Below are 25,437 nucleotides of genomic sequence, written 5' to 3'. Positions count from 1 at the left end.
AATTAAAAGAGGTTGCTACCCAATAAAAATCCATGTAAAATTCATATCCTTTCCAGCACTTCTTTAAAGGGAATCTGTCAGCAGGATTTCACCCCAAAAACTATTTATATGTGCATGTAGATCTTTCAAAGACAAGTCCAGCAATACTTTTGCATGGTCAGTCCGTTCCTCCATTACTAAGAAACCAGTGTTTGAAATGATATGGAAAGAGGCTAAAGAGCTATTTGTAGATCTGAAGACTTTGTCACTCCAGCTCTATTCCCCGACCTGTGCCGCCTCCTCCTGCATGACTGAAAGCCTCTAGGATGTGTAACTTCAGACAAAAGAGCCATCAGTCAATCAGGAGGAAGCAGCACTGGACGGGGAATACAGCTGGAGTGACAGAGGCTTCAGATCTCCAAATCTTAAGATCTTCAGCCTCATTTGCATATCAATTTAAAGACTGATTTATCAGTAATGCAGAAATGGACTGGTCGTCTAAAGGTATTGAAAAGCAAATAGTTTATGGTGTAAAATTTCTGATTATAGATTCCCTTTAATAAATGATTTCCTTTATTTCTTTTAATAAAAACACATACCCAGACAAGCAGCATGACTTGAGGTTGTCTATGCGTTTTAGACAATATATCCCTTACTCATAGCATAAGTAAGAACTACTCGTATATTGTCCAAAACATGCAGGAGTTAGGTTTATATGATCCAAAACTTGTAGAAGAAGACCACTCTACCTCAAGTCATATCTCTGCTGGAAAGTGCATGAATTTGGCGTCAATTTCTATAGTTTCCAGCCAGATGGCTGGCCCTTAAACTGCTAAAAAGCAAATGGACATTGACAACATGCGGAACGGTGAAATGCTCTTTTATTCTGTATTTATAGCTTCCTTTATAAGTCAATAACTGTCTGTTAACCAACCTTGCACCATGACCAGCTACATGTCGTAGGTATTACTTGTGAAACAGTTTCTTTTATTCTGCTAGAGAGCTAATCTGCATACTTTTCTCCCAATAACTGTAACACTCCATATTCATCTGGTCTCTTTAAGAGAACCAGTACCTCCCGCACGTTTATTTATCCAAAAACAGAAGTGGAAGGCAGGAGGATTATCATTAAGGTTTTGTCTTTTATTTTTTGGTTTTAACTTAAAATCTTTCCCAATGTTTGTTCTGAGCCATTCTTTTTGTTTTTGTATACAAAGTCATGATTCTTAGTTTGCACGATCAAAAATAAATCTGTTACCAATATAACAACCTTATATAAAGTTAATGACAATAATCCAAAATAGTATGTTGGGCTTACATGTCTATCCATAGTAAAAAACACTTTCTCAGCTTTGACAGAAACACTACAGTATAATAAATAATTTACCTTTTCATTATCAAATAACTAATACATGTTACAACTATGAAGCTGGGATATTGCTGATTTTTTTTCCAGCTGGGTGGTTTCATTGCATACTTATAATTCTTGATTGGAGAGGCTTTTCTACATTTTACAAATACTTGATCTCTACATGATCATGAAGTGTTTCTGTTATTGTTTTGCTCAATTATCTGCAATTTACAGTTTGGTTGGAAAAACTGTTGCAATCCGACTCACTTGTCATAAATGTCTACATAGTATGTGGTAGATAAACACTGGTAATGAAGTCTCCAATGAGAGCCTGGAGAATATCCGTCAGCTAATTATCAGTGGATGGATACATACTGTGTATATAAACAATTACTTATGTACTATCTAAATACATATATATAACATATACAGTTCTCAGCATAAATGAGTACACCCCCTTTAAAAAGTAAGATTTTAATCAATATTTCACTGAACACAAGAACAATTTCTAAAATTTTGAGAAGATTGAGTTTCATAGAACATTTTTAACTCATAACATAAAAGTAATAATATATATATTTCATTTAAAAGTCTTTAGTTTTACTCAAATTAGCTGATGCAAAAAGGAATACACCCCACATCAAAAATAACTACATCTATTATTTTATATGACAGCACTACGTCTTCTAGCATGGAATGAATAAGTTGGCGACATACACTACAGACCAAAAGTTTGGACACTCCTTCTCATTTAAAGATTTTTCTGTATTTTCATGACTATGAAAATTGTACATTCACACTGAAGGCATCAAAACTATGAAGTAACACATGTGGAATTATATACTTAACAAAAAGTGTGAAACAACTGAAAATATGTCTTATATTCTAGGTTCTTCAAAGTAGCCACCTTTTGCTTTGATGAGTGCTTTGCACACTCTTGGCATTCTCTTGATGAGCTTCAAGAGGTAGTCACCGGAAATGGTCTTCCAACAATCTTGAAGGAGTTCACAGAGATGCTTAGCACTTGTTGGCCCTTTTGCCTTCACTCTGCGGTCCAGCTCACCCCAAACCATCTCGATTGGGTTCAGGTCTAGTGACTGTGGAGGCCAGGTCATCTGGCGTAGCACCCCATCACTCTCCGTCTTGGTCAAATAGCCCTTACACAGCCTGGAGGTGTGTTTGGGGTCATTGGGCTGGTATCATCAAAGATGAACTTGTGGGACCTTTTCGGGTTGAGAATGGAGTGAAGCTCAACTCCAAGACCTATTGCCAGTTTCTGGAAGACAACTTCTTCAAGCAATGGTACAGGAAGAAGTCGGTACCATTCAAGAAAAACATGATTTTCATGCAGGACAATGCTCCATCACATGCATCCAACTACTCCACAGAGTGGCTGGCCAGTAGAGGTCTAAAAGAAGAAAAAATAATGACATGGCCCCCTTGTTCACCTGATCTGAACCCCATAGAGAACCTGTGGTCCATCATAAAATGTGAGATCTACAGGGAGGGAAAACAGTACACCTCTCGGAACAGTGTCTGGTAGGCTGTGGTGGCTGCTGCACGCAATGTTGATCGAAAACAGATCAAGCAACTGACAGAATCTATGATGGATGGAAGACTGTTGAGTGTCATCATAAAGAAAGGTGGCAATATTGATCACTAATTTTTGGGGTTTTTGTTTTTGCATGTCAGAAATGTTTATTTCTAAAATTTGTGCACTGATATTGGTTTACCTGGTGAAAATAAACAAGTGAGATGGGATTATATTTGGTTTTTATTAAGTTGCCTAATAATTCTGCACAGTAGTAGTTACCTGCAAAAACAGATATCCTCCTAAGATAGCCAAATCTAAAAAAAACCCACTCCAACTTCCAAAAATATTAAGCTTGGATATTTATGAGTCTTTTGGGTTGATTAAGAACATAGTTGTTGATTAATAATAAAAATAATCCTCTAAAATACAATTTGCCTAATAATTCTGCACACAGTATAGATGTAGTAGTTTTTGATGTGGGATGAATTCATTTTGCAACAACTAATTTGATTAAAACATATGATGTTGTAATAAAAGTTATATTATTAACCTTACTTACTACTACTTACTTACTAGTCAAATTTTGGAAAAAAATGTTCTTTTATTCAGTCAATTATTGATTAAAATCTTACTTTTCAAAGGAGGTGTGCTCATTTATGCTTAGCACTGTATATAGGGATAGGCATTCAACCTTCATGGAATGCAATGAATACAATGCATGAACACATGCACAATAACAAAAGCATCAAAGTCATATTGGAAGCCCTTACTTCCCAGTGCAAAAATCACACTTCATTTATAGTACGACTGTAAACTCATGTGACAAAAGACCAATCGGGTATACCTATGTACCAGGTGTAGAGTACCCATTCTTTAGTTAAAGGGGTTGTCCAGTAAAAATCGATAAGTCTGTAGTCCCTCTGTGTGACTGCAGACTTATGATTCCCCCCCAGCACGCACACTGTATGCTGTTGGGTTTCGCTGGTTTCAGACCCCGGACCCACTGGCCGGCCGCATCACTAGACGAGGCGCGGCCTCGCTCAGTACAAGTGTATGGAAACGAGGTTGCGCCCACTGGCCGGGAGTATGTATAACACATACATACCCTCTGGTCCTGGGTCAGAAGCTGGCGAATTCCCACAGTGTACAGTGCATGCGCTGTGGGGATTCAAAAGTCTGCAGTCGCACAGAGTGATAGGAGACTTATCGACTTGATAACCCCTTTAATATATCCTGTGTTTTTATATCCTGTATCAAAATCTCTGCATCGAATCATGATAATTTTTGTGCACTTAAATAGAAATAGTAATCCGACCAGAAACTGTTCTCAAACTAAGAGAATTTTTTTTAGAAGAGAAGTGGATGGAAATTATAAGAAAATAATTGTACAGCAGCTTTCAAACAGAGATTCCAATTTAACAACTATTTAAAAGTCCTCAGATAATTGCAAGAATCCTTTGGATCATCGGGATCAACATGTATTGAGTGTACATTATCTGTACAACTCTAAAATGGAAAAAGACTTTGCAGCATATCAACTTTATTGGATTAATACCTAAACAACAGGGTTTCTACATAGACCCTGATTCCAGCGATATGTCACTTACTGGACTGTTTGCTGTAGTTTTCATAAAATCACGGTTTTATCAGCAGGAGATTATCACTAGCAGACTACTTGACTTGCTGTCAGGTCCAACCCCATCCCCACCACTGATTGACATCCTTCTGCTTTTTCACAGTGTACACAGAAATCTGCCAGTCAGTGGTGTGGATGGGGTTATACAGAGCTCAGCTTCAGAGAACTGATAGATCTGCCATAAATAAAACAGTTTTTAATCAAAACTGCAGGACCCAGTAAAGTAAGTGATATATCACTAGAATCAGGGTTTTTGCCCCTACATCATGCTGCACCCAGATGGGTAGCAAAAATTTTGTGACAGATTCCATTGTTAAATCTTGAAACATAATGTCACCTTTTCAGAGAATCCATTGGAAGCTAATCATATTTGTGTCCAATTTTTAGGAAGTAGCTGAACATGGTGGACTCAATCAATTTGTAACTCTCTTTTTGTGAATTGCCTAAAATGTCCACCATTTTACACGTTGGAGAAGTTTGCATTAGCCAGAGACGGCTCATATGACCTTGGGTCCGGCCGGACAGGCATTATCACAGTGTCTTGCAGCTACCATATCACTTGGTATAGTATATCATAGCCAATCAGGAGCAGAGCCAAACATCATAGCTTTATAAAAGCAGATGTAGGGAATGCAGCATCCATTTTGAGGTGAATCTGGAAGACGCTACAGAGTAAGATGGATTTACACCAACCAATTTGTGGAACTGAACGTCATTTGATCAGCTACTTGTTTACTGATTGACAGTTATTAAATAGTCTTCTTACATAGGCAGACTGCACTTTATATGCACACAGAACTGTAATTGTTTAGTGGCCGTAGGCTGACATTGTTTTTTCCAGCACAGGTCCTGTGTACACAGGATGATGTGCTGCTTTTAATGATGATTTTTTTAAAGTAAACCAAAAGATCATTTCTGCTGAGAAACCATCATTTTGTTGATCAATTGCTTGACAGTTTGTTTGCATTGACTGAATATTGGAAAAAGAGCATTCTTATGAACTCTCTTTCCCGATAATCACTCGGTATATCTGCACCTTTAGTCAAAGAACTGAACTAGTTGTACAGCCAGTGTATGTTATAGTACAGGAGTGAGGAAAATTATTGTGTGAAGAAGAAAGGATACTACAGAGATTCAATTGAGAGAGCTGGCAGTGATGGTTAAAGTTCCTCTGCTGCATTCAACTACACTTATTTTTTCCATTTTTCATGCAAAAGCGGGCTACCAATATTGCTGAAAGAAAAAATAAAATGTGAATGGCATAAACTATTGATTTTTGCACACCTATTATGATAGCCTTATTTGACAAACATAAATGCTACATTAATATTGTGGCCTGTTACTGCTGCTTTCAGTTGACTCAGTTCAGTCAGTTCAACCAGCATTTCTTGGCTGGGCCTTTTTAGAAAGGGGAAAATTGTGATAAAAAATACAAAAGAGATGAAAGAAAAATACAGACATTAAATTATGTCACTGTCTGTCTCACAAACTGTGTGTCGCAAACTATTGATTTTTTTACACATCCATTTCAGTAGTTAAATTTGATGTATGTACATGCCACAGCAATACCGTGGCCTGTTGCCATTGTTATTTTGTGGGTGTACCATGTACCTAGAACATTTCTTGGTCTGGCCTTTTTGGAAAGGGAGGAATTCTGGTTCAGAACAGTGAAAAAGTTAATTCTAGAGTAGTAAAACATGTATGGTAATAGAAAAAGTGGCAATGGCATTGAACGAAGTAATGTAAAAAATTTAATAATAATAATAATAATAATGTAACAAATTTGTATGACAACATTTGTCAACAAGAATGTGGGAGCAGCAAGCAGCAGCACTCCCAACAGTGCCACCTGCCATCCAGGCAGTAGTACTGCAAAACGCAGGTCACAATTGTCCTCTTTGGCCTCTGGCAGGCATATTAGTGGGGTGTAAGTGGAGGACATGAGAGTCTATACGTCATATCCCCAATCTCAGTTACAGTTTACAGATGTTACAGCTTACAGTGACACCGTCAATTTGAGTCAGTGTTTTGCACATCCCTACTCTGTCACCATAACCATTAATCTTCTTGATTGTGGACAACTCATTCTGTCAATGATTCCAACATCAGGAGGTGCTTATTTATCTCCTCCAAATCCTCTTTTATGGGCATGACCCCATCCCTAACATCAACAGGGCAGAACATTCCATCCTCTCCCCATCCTCAGTCTTTTCCTTCTTGTAAGCTTAAGAGCTGAAGAGCTGTCAACCTATTTTACAGCTTATGAGAATGGGTGACAAACTCAAACTGTGAATGTGTTGCATCACCGCATCAAGCAGAAAATCTCAAGCTGGATGGTTTGTGATCAATACGTTTTTCGTTTTCATGGACCAAACTTAAAAAAATTTGTAATGTATTTTGTAGGTTAAAAATCATCACCACACACCTAGATGAATTCCTTGTGGGGTTTAGTTTCCAAAATGGGTCAATTGTGGGTGTTTTTGCTGTTTCGCACCCCAGGAGCTCTGGGAGTGCAACATGGTGTCCAAGTTTGCTCTACAAAAATGAAATAACGCTCTTTGCTTTCCAATCCCTGCATGTATGTAAATCAACATTTCACTGTTCAAAATGCTCAACACACACCTAAATTAATTCCTTATTATTATAGGTCCAATTTTCAATCTTTGCTTGGGTTTCTGTTGTTTTGGTACCTCAGGGGCTCTGCAAATGTGACATAGTGTCTGTAATCTGTTGAAGCTAAATGTATTCTCCGAAAACCCAATAGTGCTTCTTCTCTTCCTTACCCTGCAGTTTTTGACCACATATGGAATATTGTCACATTCAAAAGAAATGACGTAATAAATTTTGGGGTCCATTTTCTCCTATTGCCCATAGTGGAAAAAAAAATAATTTTTATTTTTAAAATTTCACCTTCACTTATTCCTGTGTCGCACCTGAAGGATTAAAAAAATTCCTGACAGCAGTTTAGAATTCCTTGAGGGTTGCTGTTTTAAAATGGTATAACTTCTAAGGGTTTTCTAACATATATGATCCATAAAGTCACTTCAAAATTGAATAGGTCAGTAAAAAATAGAATTTGTAAATTTCTTTAAAAAATGAAAAAACTGCTGCAAAATTTGAATGATTCTAATATCCTAACAAAATAAAATGAAGTTAGAAAAATGATGCTGATGTAAAACATACATGTATTAAAAGTGGTTTATTAACTATTTTGTGTGATTTAAGGATATAAGCATTCAAAGGATTAAAATTGGTAATTTTTCAAAATTTTCAGCAATTTTCAGATATTTTCATAAAAATGCTAAACATGTTGACCTAAATTTATCACTAACATAATGTACGATGTGTCCTGAAAAAATGTTATGAGAATAACTGCTACATGTAGATGCATTCCAGTTATTACCACATAAAATGACACGTTAGAACTGAAAAACTGGACTTGATCAAAATTTGCTTTGGTACTAATGTGTTAAAGGAACTCTGTCAGCACGTTCTTGTTAAGTAATCTGAGGACAGCAGGAGATAGGGTTTAAAACACAGAATTGAAAGATGTTTCACATGTCAAACTGTGTGCTGCTGTTTACTTAAAGGTTTTATCACCAGGTGATTATCATTACTGTGATCAACTGGGGTGTGATTGCAAGTCTGACTCGGCCGCTTCTCTTATAAGCAGCTCACTGTCTATAGACTAGGTGTACACAGAGAACCTGATGGGGTCGGGAGCAGCTTTCTCAGCTCTGCTGCATGGCTGCATATAAAAACTCTGATTGTAACAGAACTGCTGCACCCAGTAATCTAAGTGATAAATAGTTGGATTTAGAGTTTGCCTACATCATGCTGCTCTCAGATGAGGTAACAAAAACCTGTTGACAGATTCCCTTTAAGAATAAAAATTGCCATCCAGTGGGTCCAACATCTGATACTCCCACCGATCAACTGAGCTTCAATGAAAGCTGAGCTGCAGTACCCAAAAATAGCCACTATGGGGTGTTCTAGCACAGAACATTGTGCATAACTGGTGGCGTCACTATCAGCTGATCAGTGGAGACACTCAGAGGTAAAGATACGTCATCTAGATCTAATTCCTGGACACACCCCTAAATACAATTTTTTCATATTTATTTTTACTCATGTATGACTCTAGCCACCATAATAAATGAATGCCAATCAGTTTTCATGAGGACACTATGTTGGCTCTACATTTAGCATTTTTGCATTGAAGCGCAGTGGCTTGAACTTGAACCCAACAAACAAAAACATATGCATGATGGATGAATGTTCTTCACTTGCTTTTTGTCACCTGGGTCTTCTGGCACACCTTAAACACATACTAATAGGTCCATATCACCATATATGTAGAGATTATCAAATTTTTTGAAATTCAAATTTCGGTAGGTTCGGCAAATTTTTCCTAAAAATGTAATTTAGTTTGCTTTGAATTGCAGGAAATCCAATATTGTTATTGAAATATATTGTTATTGAAAAGTATATTGTTAATGTTATTGAAATATATTGTTCTCCAGAAAGGTAGGTTTCTTTCTTTAATGTGTTTATTCGGGCCTCAGTAGTTTTGAAGGGAGATGTGAGAGAGCACACTTCTGGCTGAGGATAATCAGTGGTAATTATGTAGCTCTACATTGACATGTGCCTCTTTTGTCCGTTTGCTGTAGAATTGGCCTCCCTGAGTGCTGTGAGTCACGTTACCTAATTTTTGTCAGGTGTTCAGCAGTAGTGAACACGAGACCAGGGTGAGAGTTAAGCAGGAGGAAAACACGAGACCAGGAGGAGAGAGAAAGAGAGAGAAAAGGTCTCATAAAGATATTTTGGTGAAGTTCCTGACTGATTGATTCAACCATACAATGTATAAAATGGTGATGGCAATTTTTGGGCAATTCAAACAAATCTAATTACACATTATTCAAATTTGCCGAGACCTGCGCATTTTAGAAAATTTTACTCAAATTCAATTTGCGTTAAATCAATTTGATCATCTCTTTGTCTATGTAACTAGTTCTAATGTGTGAGAGATGCAAGCTCCATTTGGGGACTGGGTTGATTTGAGTGGATACATTTTTTGAGGGAAATGCTGTAAGGTAAAATATAAGAAATAAAGAAACCAATGTTCCATCTGCTGGTGCAGACCAGCCTAGTGAATTATATCATTCACAATAAATCAATCAGTGTAGCTATAAGGTTTATTCAATTACGTATGTTCCATATATCGGCAGCTGCAGATAAGGTTGATTCAAATTTGATCTTTTGCCTAATTTCATGGGTGGTGAAAATGGTTTTAAACAAATAGGAAAATATATATCAGTCATCAATATGGGTTGAAGCACCAGGCTCTAATTTCAATGTTTGTTTAATTGACACTGTCATTTCTACAAACTTTGCATAAACCAACAGTACTGGCAAATATTAGAAACTCTGTAATATATCCTCTCAGAGAAATATACTTTTTCCTCTCTCCTTGTCTTTGCCTCCAAAACTGATCATTCACCTAAAATTCCAGCTAAAATGTCTTGCGCAAGACTAGAAAAACTGCCAGCTCACTGAGGGAGCAGGTTACAGCTGCCTATTAAAGTCTATGGAGAGGGGGGAGAGGATTAGAGAGAAGGACTTTGAGAGAGGCAGTAAGTCATGCTGCTGCATTTTAGTAAGCATATTATTTCACCCCAGATCAGCCTTCACAGCTACAGTGTTTAGTAGTGCTATATAACATCCTTCATTCTACTGCTGTTGTGCAACCTAGAGATAGGAGAATGAGAATCCTTCATTTCTCTGTGTGCAGTGTATGGGAGACATCATAGCAGCTAGCCTCCTCCCACTAGCTTAGGGACGACTGAAAATTAGAAATAAAGAATGCGAAGGAAAAAAATGGTGGAAAATGCAAAATGCAAGTCATATAATGTACAGAAATATAGTTGATCTTCATGTACACACACATGACTGCTTATTCTGAAAAGTCACATAAACAACAGATATTCTAAAAAAGTTTTGTAGTGGTCAGGAAGCACTGCTAAAGGGGATCATTTTTATGTTTGCTAAGGAGTTTCTTTATTTCAATGAATATAACTTTTCTCTTTTTACAGTCTGAATGTATACAGTAAGAACAGAGTATTCTAATAATGTGATGACAAAAAGCTGAAACAGAATCCAACATTTTTCAATGTTTTCAGTGCAAAAACAAAGATAATTAGTTTTCCCATTAAAATGCTTGTGTCAACTTCCCCATTACGTTCACAGTTTAATAATAGATATTTTATGATAGCTGTTGTTTCAAAGACATTTATTTTGAGAAGTTTTATCAAAATTGCATTTGAAAAATGCTGTACAAGTGGGAATGACATAATAAGTGTGGGAGATAGCAGAATACATTATGCTCTGTGTTCTTATTTGCAGAACATTTTGTGAAGACTCAGTATGATACTTTCCATAAAAATCATTGGTAATGAAATATTAGTTAGAGGTTTAGGTTTATATAATTAGCAGCCAGTACAGTCGTTATTGTCGACAAAACACTTCTCTTTATTATATGCAATATGATTTTCTGTCTTTACCATAAGAGCAGTTTCGGTGATGATAAATTGTTTGACATTTCCTATCATAGAGGACAATACTGGAGACATACTAAGGTCACTGCAGGACGTTGAGCTCTTTCATGTGTTTCAGACAATGATTTCCATGCAATGGTCTAGTCTGTTTTCCCATACAGCACACTATTAGGTTGCACTAAGTAACCTGGATATTGATTGCAACATATTCTTGTGGCTGTAAATCATGTTATATGATATATAATGTACAGAAGAATTGAAGTGATGGTCACGTGTTGAGCCATGACATGGACTGCGAAATACATACTTACTGCAATGTGTATAGTTTGGTTTTTGATATTTATTTATTGAATGTTACATACTGTAGAAGTGATTTGCTTTGTAAAGGAATTGTCCTAACTGGGACATTTATGGAACATCAACAGAATAAGGCATAAATATATGATAGATGTACAGTATTTTGCGGACTATAAGACGCACCGGACCATAAGACGCACCCCAAATCTTGAGGAGGAAAATAGGTAAAAAATTGTTTAATGTGTCAAATAAGGATCCGTCTCGTCTTATAGCCCAAGTTTAGCTTACTGGGGGGGGTGGGGGGGGGTGTGGCAGCGGCAGTGGAGCATGGTTAAGGAGGCAGGGTCGCTACTGCAGGAAGACGACAGCAGCAGGAGTGGGCTTGGTGTCCAGACGGTGGGCTTCAAGAAAATGTCGGTGGTGCAGGCAGGAGCGGAGTCCCCGCTCTGCACATTGATCTCCCAGCAGTGGGCTTTAGGAAAATAGCCGGCGCATGGGCATATTAAGTTCTCGGCTCATCATTGGCAGACAGCCGCGAGCCACAGATCATAGGCCCGTGAACCTCACGTGGCTCCCGAGCCACAGGTTGGGGACCCATACTGTACAGAGAATTGGATCCCAGTGGTGTTACCCTTATTAATCAGACATTTATGGCATATTCCGTCAATATGCCAGAAATTATCAAGATGTGTAGACCCCTTTAAGTAAAACTACAAAAATTCCACATGTACTGCATGCAGCAACCTAGAATAACATTACATATAATAAAACCATTCTCAATTGGTATGAAAAATAAACAGCATTATGTAAATGGGAAATTCCTATTTGCATAAAATGACATATCTACCGTGGTCACACAAATGCAATGTGGATGGCCTTTGGGAACTCGCCTAGGGCTAATTTCACGCTGTGTACATTTGATCAGTATTTTGCATAAATATTTTTCTTAGCAAAAATCAAGAGTACATAGAGAATAAGTATAACTCATTCCAAAATACATTTCCTGTGTCAAAGGACAGATGAACATTAGTGATGAGCGAGTATGTTCGGTTAACCCTTTCGGCGAGTATACTCGTTCGAGTACCGAGTATCTTCAGCACACTAGGTAATATAAAAATATAACATTTATTTTTAATATATTAAAACCAATGAAAATACATAAATATAATAAGGGAAGGGAAGCAACACAAACAAAGGTCACCGGGATTTGACAGCTATACTATAGCTGTCAAATCCCGGTGACCTTTGTTTGCTCATCACTAATGAACATTACTGACCAAATCCGCTTTGTGTGAACTCAACCTAAGGTGTTTTTCAGATTTATTTCTTTTACCAAACATTAGTTAATTGCACAGCATTTTATTATTTGTAAACTACCTGGAAATATGTTATTTTTTTCTAAAAACATAACAGGAATCCCCAGAATATAATTTAGAAAATAGGAGCATTGTTCCATCAATCATATTCCCTGGAAAGGAAGCATGTTCCACAGATAACTTACCATCTATTCTGTCTGTGAACTTTGGACTCTTGCCTAGTGTTCCAGAGTTGACAGTCTCTGAAGAAATGCTTAGCTTAGTGTTTGGGTCTCGTTTTGGTTTTGGGGGTGGTTGTTTCCGCGAACAACCACTGCTGTCATCATCAGCACCACCCACTGAATGAAGGGACTGTGAACGCACTGCGAATCCACTAGAACATGGATGTGGTAGCCTGTCTTGAGGTGCAGGCATTGTCATAAATCCCATGCGGAAATGTTTATTGACGTAGCCCCCTTCACTTGCTCTTGCCACTTGTCCACCAATACTGTAGAAATAAAAGAAAAGAAATATTAGAAATCCACATTTTTTTTCTACCTGGTAAATAAAACCCCCCTGAAATTTACAGATTAATTGTAAAACAATAATATCCATTAAGAACTGCTATAAAATTGATCAAAACAGATCCTCATAATTCATCATGGATGAGGTGTAAGATCATCACTGGTAAAACTCCTGCCCTAGGTAACGTATGTCCAAATGTGATGGGAAATACCAGTTGCAGATCAAGTCATGGAGTTTGTCACTGATTTATTATGAAATTGTACACTAAGCATTGTAAAGTGTGATGTCCATCATGAAAATCCCTAGAAGAAATTAAAATGATGAAGATTTAATATCTGCACCACTTGTCAGTTTCTGCAAGAAAATATTTGCAATCTTATCCACTCTACTACTGTGACTTACTGGGATTTTCTGGACAGAAAATCTGCACCCTGTCAACTACTTGTGAACACAGCTTTAAACTTAAGCAAGAATACCAATATGTACAAACAAATCCCCAGAGGTTTTTTTTTAAGAAATCTAAGTCGCTTCAAAGTGATAAGCAAGTCAAAACATATTGATGACCTATGCATAGGATAGGTTACCAGTATGTGATTGGCTGGGGTCTGACACCCAGCACCCAGACCGATCAGCTGTTATTTGCTCTGGCGGCCACCCAGTGCAATCACTTTGAATAGAGGTGCACAGCACAGCTCCTTTCAGTGTGTAGTGGTCACTGCTGGGTGCTGCAGAACAGCTTCTATTCTTTATTAATAGGAGAATATGTTAGAAAATGTTAATGCAAGAAAATGTAGAGAAATCATAGTGCATTATAGTATATAAGAATAGCGGCATATAAATAAAGTCGGATGCAACACTTTATGACATTTGACCGTGCTTTGGATATGATTATGACCTTTCACCAGTATAGGTTTTAATAATACTAAATAAACAAGAAACAAATATTTAAATATTAGAAATATGTATATTACCAAGAATCTGTCACTCAGTCAGCACCTAAGAGAATATGTTTCTACCTAAAATCTAAAAGACAGAAGCTTTGTTGACTATAGAATAATTCTATGAATGTCTCTGTTACATTATTTCATAAAAAAGTGCAGATGACATTTCTGGGCACGATTTGTGTTAGGAATGTTTGCCCCGTCCACACTTCTTTTTCTTACAGATTTACAACACAGCATCCTTCATTAATATGGGTTTTTAGTCCTAGCTGAAGAATAAGATTCAAAATCTGAGTTTACCTTTGAAACCCACATCCCCCATGCTTGCTAGACAGTGGATCCCTGAGGCCACATTGGCAAAAACATGGTGTCTCAATGTGTAACTACAGAGGTCAATCACTGGCTGCAGTGGTGATATCAGTGGGATCGACATATGGCCAGTGTTTGGAGACAATCCATCACAAAGAAGTGAAGAAAATAAAAACCATCAGGGAACCATTGGCTCAGTTGTGTTGAGGACTTTTTTTATTTCACCATATTCCGTTATTATTCAAGTCTGAATGCTTGCTTTCTAGTTTTATGTGGCAAACAATTAGAACAAATGATTCATGAGAAATAATATCCCTTTTGTGTCAACTCCCTACCACATGAACATATTTTTGCATGCAATTTAAAGAAGAACTCCCAACAAAGATTTTATTCTCTTAATATATTTCAATCATCATATTATATAGCACTGTGTACTTACAATTGCTCATTTTGCCCTTCAACCCAGTTAATTCTTCTCTTTTCTCTGCTCTATGTAGAAACAGGAAGTCTCAACTGACCCAGCTGCTCCCTCCTTCCCCATGCCAGGGACTTTTGCAGTGACTCATGACTCATACAGGGAAAATTGACCTCTTGGTTCTACATAGAGCTTAGAAGGGTTCAGCTAGTCAGTTTTTAATCATGTGATGTCATAGACCTAATGGAAAAGAGAAGAATTAGCTGGATAGAAAGGCAAAATGAGCAATTGTTAGTACACACTGCCATATACTTTGATGACTGCAATTTAAAATGTTTTAAAGGGAGTGCTTCTTTAATTACGCATTTGTGTCTTTGATAACCTAACGTCTTCTATGCAGTACACATTTACATAGAGGTACAAGAAATAATTTTTGAAAGTACATAGATGACCCAAACTATATAACGTATTATGGAGCTCACCACGCTTCCCAATGAATGTACAGCTGAGAATGTTGAGCCGGTGAGTGTCAGATCCTGCTGGTGCAGCACAGGAATGCAGACTACTGGAAAAGGGAATTTTCGTACTTCCATCCGGTAAGATAAAAGTCCTTCATTGGAAAACCATTAAAATGAGGAAATCCATGCAGAGATTAAAAAACAAAGGGGTTTCTTGGGTGCCAAACGCCCTTAATCATATTATCAATGCTTAGTTTTTTAATCTCTGCACTGAGGTTTAAGGGATAATGTTTCTCCTTTTGGAGAGTGACACACCATCTCTGGCATGTCAAGGTAAGGAGGCTTATTCGCCGTGCAATGCTCCTCTGGGAAATTTAATATGCAAATTGCCTCTTCAGAGAAAAAGAAGACTTGAACTCTATAGCGCCACCTATTGGAAGCAGCAATCCTACAGGTCAATATTGACCCTTTAACGAGTCGTGCAATATGATTTAGGATAATAGCCAAATCGGAATATCAATTTGCAGACACGGTGTTTCAGGGTATTGCCGCTCATCAGTGCAAAGTATGAGAACTGATTTGGCTAGATGAGAGGCTCTGGACTGAGGTCTAAGGGGTAAGGTTTCTCCTTGTGGAGAGTGACATACCGGCTCTGGCGTGCCAAGGTAAGGAGGCTTATTTGCTGTGTAATGTTTCTCTGGGAAATGTAATATGCAAATTGCCTCTTCATGGATTTGCTTGTTTTAATTGATTTCTAATAAAGGAATTTTAGCCTACCGGCCCAAACTATAGTCAATGAACCTTGGACAAATTGCCACCATCAGAGAAAAGATGGCGTCAGAAAATCAGAGTGATCATTGAATGATGGTTCAATTCACATGAGAATACATTTGTTAATGGTATTGCATTACTTTATGCCAAGTTCTGATCTTGTACCACGGGTCTAGTAAATGGATTAAATTGTATTAATTTAAGAACCTGTCCCTGATTCTCCTGACTGCTAACCATCGTCTCCCCTTGTTCTTCTCTATTTACATGGCACAAAGTCTGACACATACAGATTTATAAGCACTTTTCGAAATAAAGGACATCATAGGCTGTTAGCTTAAATAATGGTAGGTGTTGATCCCCCTTCATTACATTTGACAGGAAGGAAACTTGCATCTGTAATGGCTTGCATGCATTAGAAGGCACAACATCAATTTAGATGATTGTTAAAGAGAAAAGTTAATTATCTCTTATGGTAATGTTATAGGAATATGAATTTTGGATTTCGAGATGTCAGATTAATGTGATGCCGCCCTCTAAGAGAGAGAGCTACATTGATCTCTGTTCATGGTGTATACTGGTGGTAGCATTTAAAGGAATGCCAAATTTGTGTTATTATTTATACAGATTGTTTATGCCTTAAAGTTTATTCGTTGCATCATAAGAAGTTCTGAAAGTTTCTAAAATGCTTTTTGTTTTAACTGTTTTCAAATTGTCTCCTCGCTGTGAGCGATTGGAGACATTTTTACATACAGAAGTCAATGTCAGACAGCTGTCGTCAGCCACATTTTCATGTCTGTAGCACAACCACAACACCCTGCCTACTGACAGCTCTAATGAACTGAATTAAGATCAACACAGAACCATATGATGACATAAGTTTGGTTCAATAGACCCATGGGGGTCAGGTCTTGAAGCTTTAATCCAGATGTTACTATGCAATTTTGTTGCTGGCTGAAAATCTATCATAAGAATTTCCAACAGGCACCGTGTCACAGTTCATGAAAAGTGTGGGGGAATGAAACTCATAGACAGTAAATAGGACAGTCAAAAAATTGTTATGAAACACTAAATATACAAGATAATGTTTTGTTAGTTTTTATCCTTGTTAATTTTTTTTTTACGTTTATTTTACTCACTTACATAGCGCCATTAATTCCACAGCGCTTTACAGACATTATCAGCACTGTCCCCATTGGGCCTCACATTCTGAATTCCCTATCAGTATGTCTTTGGAGTGTGGGAAGAAACCCACACAAGCAAAGAAAGAACATACAAATTCCTTGCAGATGTCTTTGGTGGGATTTGAAACCAGGATCCCATTGCTGCAAAGCTACAGTGGATTTAACTGATGTTGATCGAGCAGTGAAATGCTCGAGTGCTAGGTACTCGAATTAAGCACGTTGGACGCTTGGATGTACTCTACTGGAGTAGCGAGCATAATGGAAGTGAATGGCAAACTCGAGCATATTTCTGGAGGATGAACAGTCTCTCTCTCTCTCTCGCACCAGGCTCAAAAAATTCAAATGAGCTTCTCATGGGGACCTGAGCACTCGAGCACCATGCAATGCTTGGCACTGCTCAATACTTGATCGATCGACTATCGAGTTGTGCTAAGCTTGCTCGCCCATCACTAGATTTAACATATTATTGTTACCAGGAAAAAATAAAGACTGGCAGCAATTATATTGCCCTAAACTGATTATTAACACTGTAGTTTGTGCAGAAGCATACGTAAAAATAAGATTAAATAAAGGACAATATTCACCTAAACGGTCAGGCTGACTAACTGACCTGCATGATAATGGTGGTGATGCAGATACAATCTCCACACCCTTGATATATGATCGCACATAACACAGGGGCGACCTTTAATTGTATTTATATATCGACACATCTAATAGTACACTGCATGCTAGCGATCTATGGGCACTTTTAAGATTGTGGCAGGTGCTCAAAACGTACAGCACTGTGAATAAGGGCAGTTGTCACTAAATAAAGAATATATACATACTTGGGATAGGTTTAATTCAGAATCCTAGGTTGATTTGTTACCCAAACATTTAATTTAAGGGACCCTGGTTGTGGCAAGATAAATTTGTGCTGTCCTATAATTTCCAGGATTTACAGGGTCACAGCCACCTTATCCATAGCTGTGACCTTATATACATCTATACAGGGTGTATGTGTTTTTATACACACTTATGATATTTATGATATTTTAAATTACATTAATAAAAGTTAATTTTTATTCACAACGCCTTTCTTTCTCTCGTCTTTCCCAATTTGATACATAAAAATAAGGGAGCTCCAGAGCAAAAAAATAAAATTAAGCCACCTTCTGATGAGGCCTAACACCATCACATTCCTAAATGGTGTATCCTTCACAGGAGGTATTTCATTCATTCTTTGATAGCCATCCATATCCTTGTTTGCTAATGCTGTAGAACAAGAAGGGAGTGGGTCCCTTCACATCTATTACAGAAAAGAAATCACCCAACATGGGTACCCCTTTTCTCAGGAGTCCTTAAGCAATAGGAGGGGCTGACTCTATGATATGCATGCACTTGTTTCCTTTCGAACTTGACTTTCGATCAAATCAGCAATATTATACAAGGCTATTTGAATTATCATTAGCCTACACACCAAACTCTAATATAGATACTATAAGGTGTAAGAGCAGAAGGAGGCATGACAAAATGTGAATTGGTGTCGGACTGGCGAGCCAAGGGCCCACCAGTGACATTGATTCTTGGCTCCAGTATCCAGCTACATACTAAAATAACTTAACCGTAGTACACAAATTTACTTATGCCTCCATATAACATTAAACTGCATCGTTTGTTTCACAAATGATTATACACTGCCCTTGTCTGTAAATAGTGAAACAGGTATACTAGCACGCCACCACTGGGGCCCACCGGGAAGTTTCCCGTCCCCAGTGGGCCAGTTCAAGCCTGTTCTGAATTCTCAAACAAAAAGATAGCGACTTAGCAGAAACATTGTATTAGATGCCCTGTATGAGCCTCCAAATAAGTGACTAGCTTTTATATACTCTGAACAACTACTATCGTCAGCATCTCCACACATAGAAAACTGTTCTAAACTTCGGGATATTTCTTTAATCCACTCAGATCAGTATGTCTAGATCTTTGTCAATAGATGGTCGCTTACATATCGTTAACACACAAACATTATAGGACCTTTAGGGTATATTCAAATGGAACATCTTCATTGCCTTACCCCCTATTTAACTGTATGGAATTGCTTCAGTAGCATGCACATGCAATTCTGCAAGTCCTAGTCAGATGACTCAGACAGTGACATTCAGTTTTCCAGCAAATCTGCCGCGTGTGAAAGGGCTGTAACAATTAGGAATTAAGGCTGTGTGCCCACTATGCGTTTTTTAAGCATTTCCGCAGCCGCAATTCCTCTTCAGAAACGCTTAAAAAACGCTTGGTAGAAGGTCTGCAATGGTGCGGAAAAATACGTAGCACTACCAATTATTTTGCGGAAGCGCGGCGTTTTCGCCGCCATTGACTTGCATTGGAACGCATGGAATCCACATCACTGCATCTGTACATGCGGATAACATGCGTTTCAATGTGCGGATGGTACCCGGGTTTGGAGAACAGGAGACTCTCCTCCGGACCCGGGTACCAGAGTACCTGTAAAAAAAAGAATAAAATGAAAAATATACATTATACTTACCTTCTGATGGCCCCCGGTGTCTTAATCCGATGCGTCCTGGCTTGCCGGCAGCTCGCGGTGGACTCGAGGACCTGCCATGACGTCATTTAGTCATGTGATGCGTCGCGCGACCTCTGACGTCGGCAGGTCCTTTAGTCTACCGCGAGCTGCCTGCGAACCAGGACGCATCGGATAAAGACACCGGGTGCCATCAGAAGGTAAGTATAATATTTCTTTTTTATTTTTAACCATTCTTTGGGGTCACACTATATAAATCCATGCCGTTTGCATGGATTTATATAGTGTGACCAAGTTGTCAAGCACTTTCCAAGTGATGCTAAAATCGCTTGGAAAGCGCTTGTCAACCTGCATGCGGAAATGCATGTGAAGAACGCTTCACATCTGCATGTCCCTGGCAGGAAAAAACGCATGTACAATCCGCATGTACAATCCACATGTACAATCCGCATGCGTTTTTTCTGCCAGGGAGATGCAGAAACGCTCAGGAAAAAATCCTGAGCATTTCTGCATCATGGGCACATAGCCTAATGGTCACACAGTTTTAGACGTTATAAATAAAGTAAAGCTGTTTATACAAACTGTGCTATATTAAATTTAAATTAAAAAAATTACTTCTCTATGGTACCTATTTCAGGCAGGTAAAGCATTTTTATCACCCCCAAGTAGACTTTGTCTCCAAGGAGATGAGAAGACCAGACAGACCTACAATAACCACTGAGATTATCCCCAGGATAGTACTTGTACCAAAGACGTAATTTGAAGCTTATAAGCCCAAATGCAAAGTTTAGTAAGGTGACCCCTTCTTACCATGCGCCCTTTATAAAACTGATGTCTTCCAATGTGTCTGTCTCCTCAGTGTGACTGCAACCTCCATATCCTCTATACGTGGCTATGTTGCTATATAAAATATATAGACAAATATAGAAGTTTCAACTTGATAATATTGGAACATGTGACCATTGGCATTGTTACTCAGGTAACAGATATTTTCAGTCTGTCTCCTCATTCCAAGGTGCATTTTAATGGGAATGCATTTGAAATAAATGTGCACTTGTATTTGCATTTTAAGACTGACATCTACTGTGAAATGTGCAATCAGCAAATGTGGAAATTTAGCATAGTAATGGCACATGTCTCTCCAGGTGATTATTATATGTTACAGGACTATAAAATAGGAAAGCACTAGGAAAGCTAAGAATTAAATCATATAATTGTAAAGGTTCCATGTAGATAGTAGATATTATGCTATTGTAGCTAAGAATGGGATAAAATATGGCAAGAACAACAATCATTCACATTATTTGGAGCATACACAAGGGTCTTATAAGATCAAAGAATCTCAAAGTGGAATAATGACCACCAAGAAATTGAAAGTCTCTGTATCAATCACTATATATGTATTTTTCTTTTGCCATGAAGAAATGTTTATAAAATGATTCCCCATTTTATAAAGCCTTATGCACTCATTATTTTCATTGACCATGTATTCATCGCCCAACCTGAAAAATTAAAATTTGGTTGCTATTTGATAATGAGTCGAATCAGTTCCATAACCCATAGAAGATATACCATATTTAAACTACAATAAACTACACTTGGTTTCCATAGGACTTTTTCAAGGTTTCAGTGTCAGATCCTGATTTTGAAATTTTCTCCTACACTGTTATGAAGCTTTTTGCTCAAATATGAGTAAGGCACCAAAGACAAGTAAGTGCACCTATATTGATATGCCTTCGGAGATACTAAGCTCTAAGCATAACTGATTGAGATGAGCACATCACCTAAAGGGGTATAGGGGCCTGTATTTGTTAATAAGTACATCTTATATCCATGGAGTTATCTTGCGCAGCAGAAGCGCACAACCTTTTCTGATCCAAGGGCCACATTGTCAGATTTAACCAATTTTAAGATCCTCAAAAAAAAAACTAAAGTGATATTATAATCTGGGCAATACATAAAATATTGTACACAAATACAAGTTACAGTTCCAGGATTCCCACCTATTATGAAAATGAAGAGTCACCTTCTCACCTGTTTGCATTCTACAAGGAAGAGACTATACATGCTGCTCCTTCTACTGTACTTAAAGGGAATCTGTCAGCAGGTTTGTGCTACCTAACCTAAGAGTAGCATGATGTAGGCAAAGAGACCCTGATTCCATCGATGTATCACTTAGATTACCAGGAGCAGCTGTTCTGATGCAATCAGAGTCCTTAGATGTAGAATGCAGCAGAGTCGAGAAAGATAACCCCGCCCACACCGCTCTCTTTGTACATTGTATATTGACAGTGAGCTGCTTATCACAGGAGGGGGCATGGTCTGATGAATTAGCACAAGGCAACAGTTACTTGTTACAGTAATGATAATGTCCTAGTGATAAAACCTTCATTGTAAGTAAACAACAGCACATAGCCTGATAAGTGACACATCATTGAATTTATGGTTTTGCCCAGTACCTCTTGTCCTCAGATCACATAGCAAAATCCTGCTGACAGATTCCCTTTTATGTTAGTTGCTAAAATATCTTTCACTCCTCTATAAAACAGATTGAAGAGAGCCTCATTCATGTATGGCCACCTCTCCATATTATCTACTTGTTTCTGGAGTGCTCCACAATTTTTCAATAGACCCCGTTCTGCTAATATTTGGGGGTTCCAGAGAATGTTACACAGAGCACAATAAGTATTTATTATTCATCCCTGCTCTGCACTACACCACATCTCTTCTCTCTGGCAAGGAATATACATGTCAAAAGCCAGCAGACACATACAAACATGTCTATGACCAGATAGTCATCATGGGCCACACATAATAGCATTGCAGGCCACAGGTTGTGCTGTTTTCCTGTTCAGCGGATTTATTCTTTTATTGTCCTTCTCTAAGGATATATCTACTGCATGAGAAGTTAAAATGAATTACTAGAAATAAAGGGAAATACCCACTTTCCCAATTCCATATTTTTAGATTGGTGACCCCAATAAGAACCTAATCACAGGGTTTTCTTTTGTTTTGACCTTCAGCTCTAATCTGTAGGAGAACGCGAAGTCAAAGCTGACCTGCACCAACATGACATGGAAAATGAAGAAGCATCATAGATCTCCTATACAAGATGGCTTCCATATGTTTAATAGTAACACTAAATGCATCTTTTACAGATTATGCCATAATTAGTGATGAGCGAGTACCATAATATTCATAATATATCGTAATATACTCGTAACGAGTACTTTGAAATGAGCACAACTGGTACAATGTAAGTCAATGGGAAATGCGAGTAATTTTCTGCTGGACCCTACAAAGGTGTCTGGGGACCTGAGGAAAAGGCTGAAATGGATGGGAAAGTGATGAAACAGAATGGGAAGAGCCTGGAGAATATGCCTGCATGCATTTCTGACTCGCATATGGTTTCTGGGAATAAGTTTGTCGCAGTATTACGCCACTTTTACAGACACACAAGAACAATTACCAAACCTAACCTAAATTGCATTTAACAGGCCAAAAAAGTTAAGAAACTGTTTTTCCTGCACAATCACTTGTATATAAGGCTAAATAAACCAGAAAAAAAAAAAAATATGGCTTTTAGTCTTTGTTCACACATACTGTTGTGGCTTTTTTTCACCTTTTACAATTGGGAGGGCCCTGACTTATACATTTTGTAGGTCCCTCTGTCATACATCATTTTTAGTTCGCTATTCCCCATCACTTTACAAGCACAGCTAGAACGTACCAGTAGGTATGTTGATGTTTGACCTGAGAGGCCTCAGGTGGCTCTGTAACATGTGTTTTGGAGGAACAGCTGTTACTTTTTATAGACATTTAGCCGGTCCCTCCATCATTGACACTCAGATAGTGGAATACATATTCCATAGCAGTTTACAATGTGCCCATTGTAGCGTTGGGCTTGACCCTCCTTCTCCTCCTCCTCCACCACCATGTGATACTGTGGACCTAAATTCAAATGTTCAGAGGCCCTGCAGTAGGCAGGAAATCTGAGTTTTGGGAGAGCCCTCGCGTGGCCCTGTAACATACATTTTGAAGTGCCCTCTAGAAATTTTGGAGGTCCCTCTTGTGTACATTTGAGAGTGCCCTCACTTATTCATATTGTAGGGTCCTCACTCTATTATTTAACTAATTTAAGGGCAGAGATTACAGAGAAAAAGGCCAAGAGAAATGGAGTACTAGAAGGTAACAGTGAGTGCGACCTACGATCCTCAGGTATGGCTGAACTCTGGGAACCAAAAAAATAAAGCTGCACTAGTCAACTGGATGACGAGCTCAAATATATCACTTGTGCAAGTCAATGGACAAAGGATATATGGTGCCCCCCTCCAGGATGGGTTGGAGAAGCTTCTCCAAATGGCTCAGAGATTTTGATTGTCAATATTCCCCAGATTATATAGCAAGAGAAGACTTCTTGATACTGTACTACTTGGTCCAGTGTAGAATGTGCATCGTATTTCCAAAAATTACTCCTGGGGGCTGTGTCATAGATGCAGGAAGATTCCATGACAAGGGCCTCCCTTGACAAACATTATCTACAATGGAGTACTGTAGTAGTTGTGGCCCTCAATTCAAGTTTTCAGAGGGACATCAGTCGGTCATCAACAGTCAGTGTAAATTTCTATTGAATATGTAAACCCTATCTCAGTCACAATGTGGCACAAGCCAGGCATGTTTTTTTGCCAAATAGGGTGACTGACAGTACATTTCTGTTGAATATGTATCCCCTATTTCAGTCACAATGTGGCACAACCTGTGACAAGGGCCTCCAATGACAAATATTAGTTTGGTAGGACCACTGTACATTCCAAATTTGTCTACTGCACAATGTGCATAAGGTTTGTAAAAATTAGCCCTATGAGCTGAGTCATGGTTGACGGAGGAATCCACCATCCCAAGGACCTCAAATTACAAATAGTAATTAGGCTGGAGTAGGAATACTGTCCTGGTTTCTCCACTGCACAATGTGCATAGGATTTGTAAAAATTAGCCCTATGGGCTGAGTCATGGTTGACTCACTATTTTGGCTGTGACAGCTACTTTGGCTTGTGCCATCAACATCTGAAAATTTGTCAACAAAACCCAGAATGCCAAAAAAGCCTGTTGCTAAGGGACGTGGACGTGGTGTTTTCAGTATTGCGCGTGAAGGCACTCAGTCTGTGTCAGGTCAGAAGAAGCTTGATGCATCCACTATGTTCCTGGAAAAGTTTCCCGGTCTGGAACATAAACGTGTGTGGAAGCCAGAAGAGTGAGAGCAGATTCTGTCTTGGATAGCAGACAAGGCCTCTACGCATTTGTCAAGCAGCAACAAATCTTCCACAACCACATAGTCTACTGTGGATACACAGAAGGCTGGCCCATCCAATCCTGAAGCTGGTTCTCCTTCCTCCTTCCATTATCAGTCACAGGAGACATATGACCCCAAGCTTGGCCACTCCAAGGATCTGCTTGGTACATATCCTTTGGTTGGCTCTGGCCTATCACCGTGCAGCATTGAAGAGGGACAAGAGGAGGTGGTGTGCGTTGATGCTCAAGTATTTGAGGACCTACAGCCAGAAGAATGCCACTTGGAGGAACGTCATTTACTGTCTCCAGAGGTGGAGGCTGATGATGATGAGACACAGTTGCCATCAGGTCAGCCTACAATATCAACTGGGAAGGAGG

The 25,437-nt window shown here is 38.5% G+C and overlaps 1 protein-coding gene across 2 annotated transcripts in view; it reads right to left on the bottom strand.

Moving 5' to 3' along the window:
- The window catches only part of NYAP2 (neuronal tyrosine-phosphorylated phosphoinositide-3-kinase adaptor 2), a 321,145-nt gene that overhangs the window by 74,587 nt on the left and 221,121 nt on the right, over positions 1-25,437 (bottom strand). For both annotated transcript variants that reach the window (XM_073674695.1, XM_073674696.1), the window contains one exon: positions 12,853-13,154. In XM_073674695.1, the coding sequence (XP_073530796.1) occupies positions 12,853-13,154 (302 nt within the window). The remainder of the gene's footprint in view (positions 1-12,852; positions 13,155-25,437) is intronic.

Source organism: Phyllobates terribilis, unplaced genomic scaffold, assembly GCF_046119375.1.
Source record: "Phyllobates terribilis strain yellow unplaced genomic scaffold, ASM4611937v1 Scaffold_3__8_contigs__length_932513732, whole genome shotgun sequence".
Classification (NCBI taxonomy): Eukaryota; Metazoa; Chordata; class Amphibia; order Anura; family Dendrobatidae; genus Phyllobates; species Phyllobates terribilis.
This window is presented reverse-complemented; position numbering and strand designations above follow the sequence as displayed.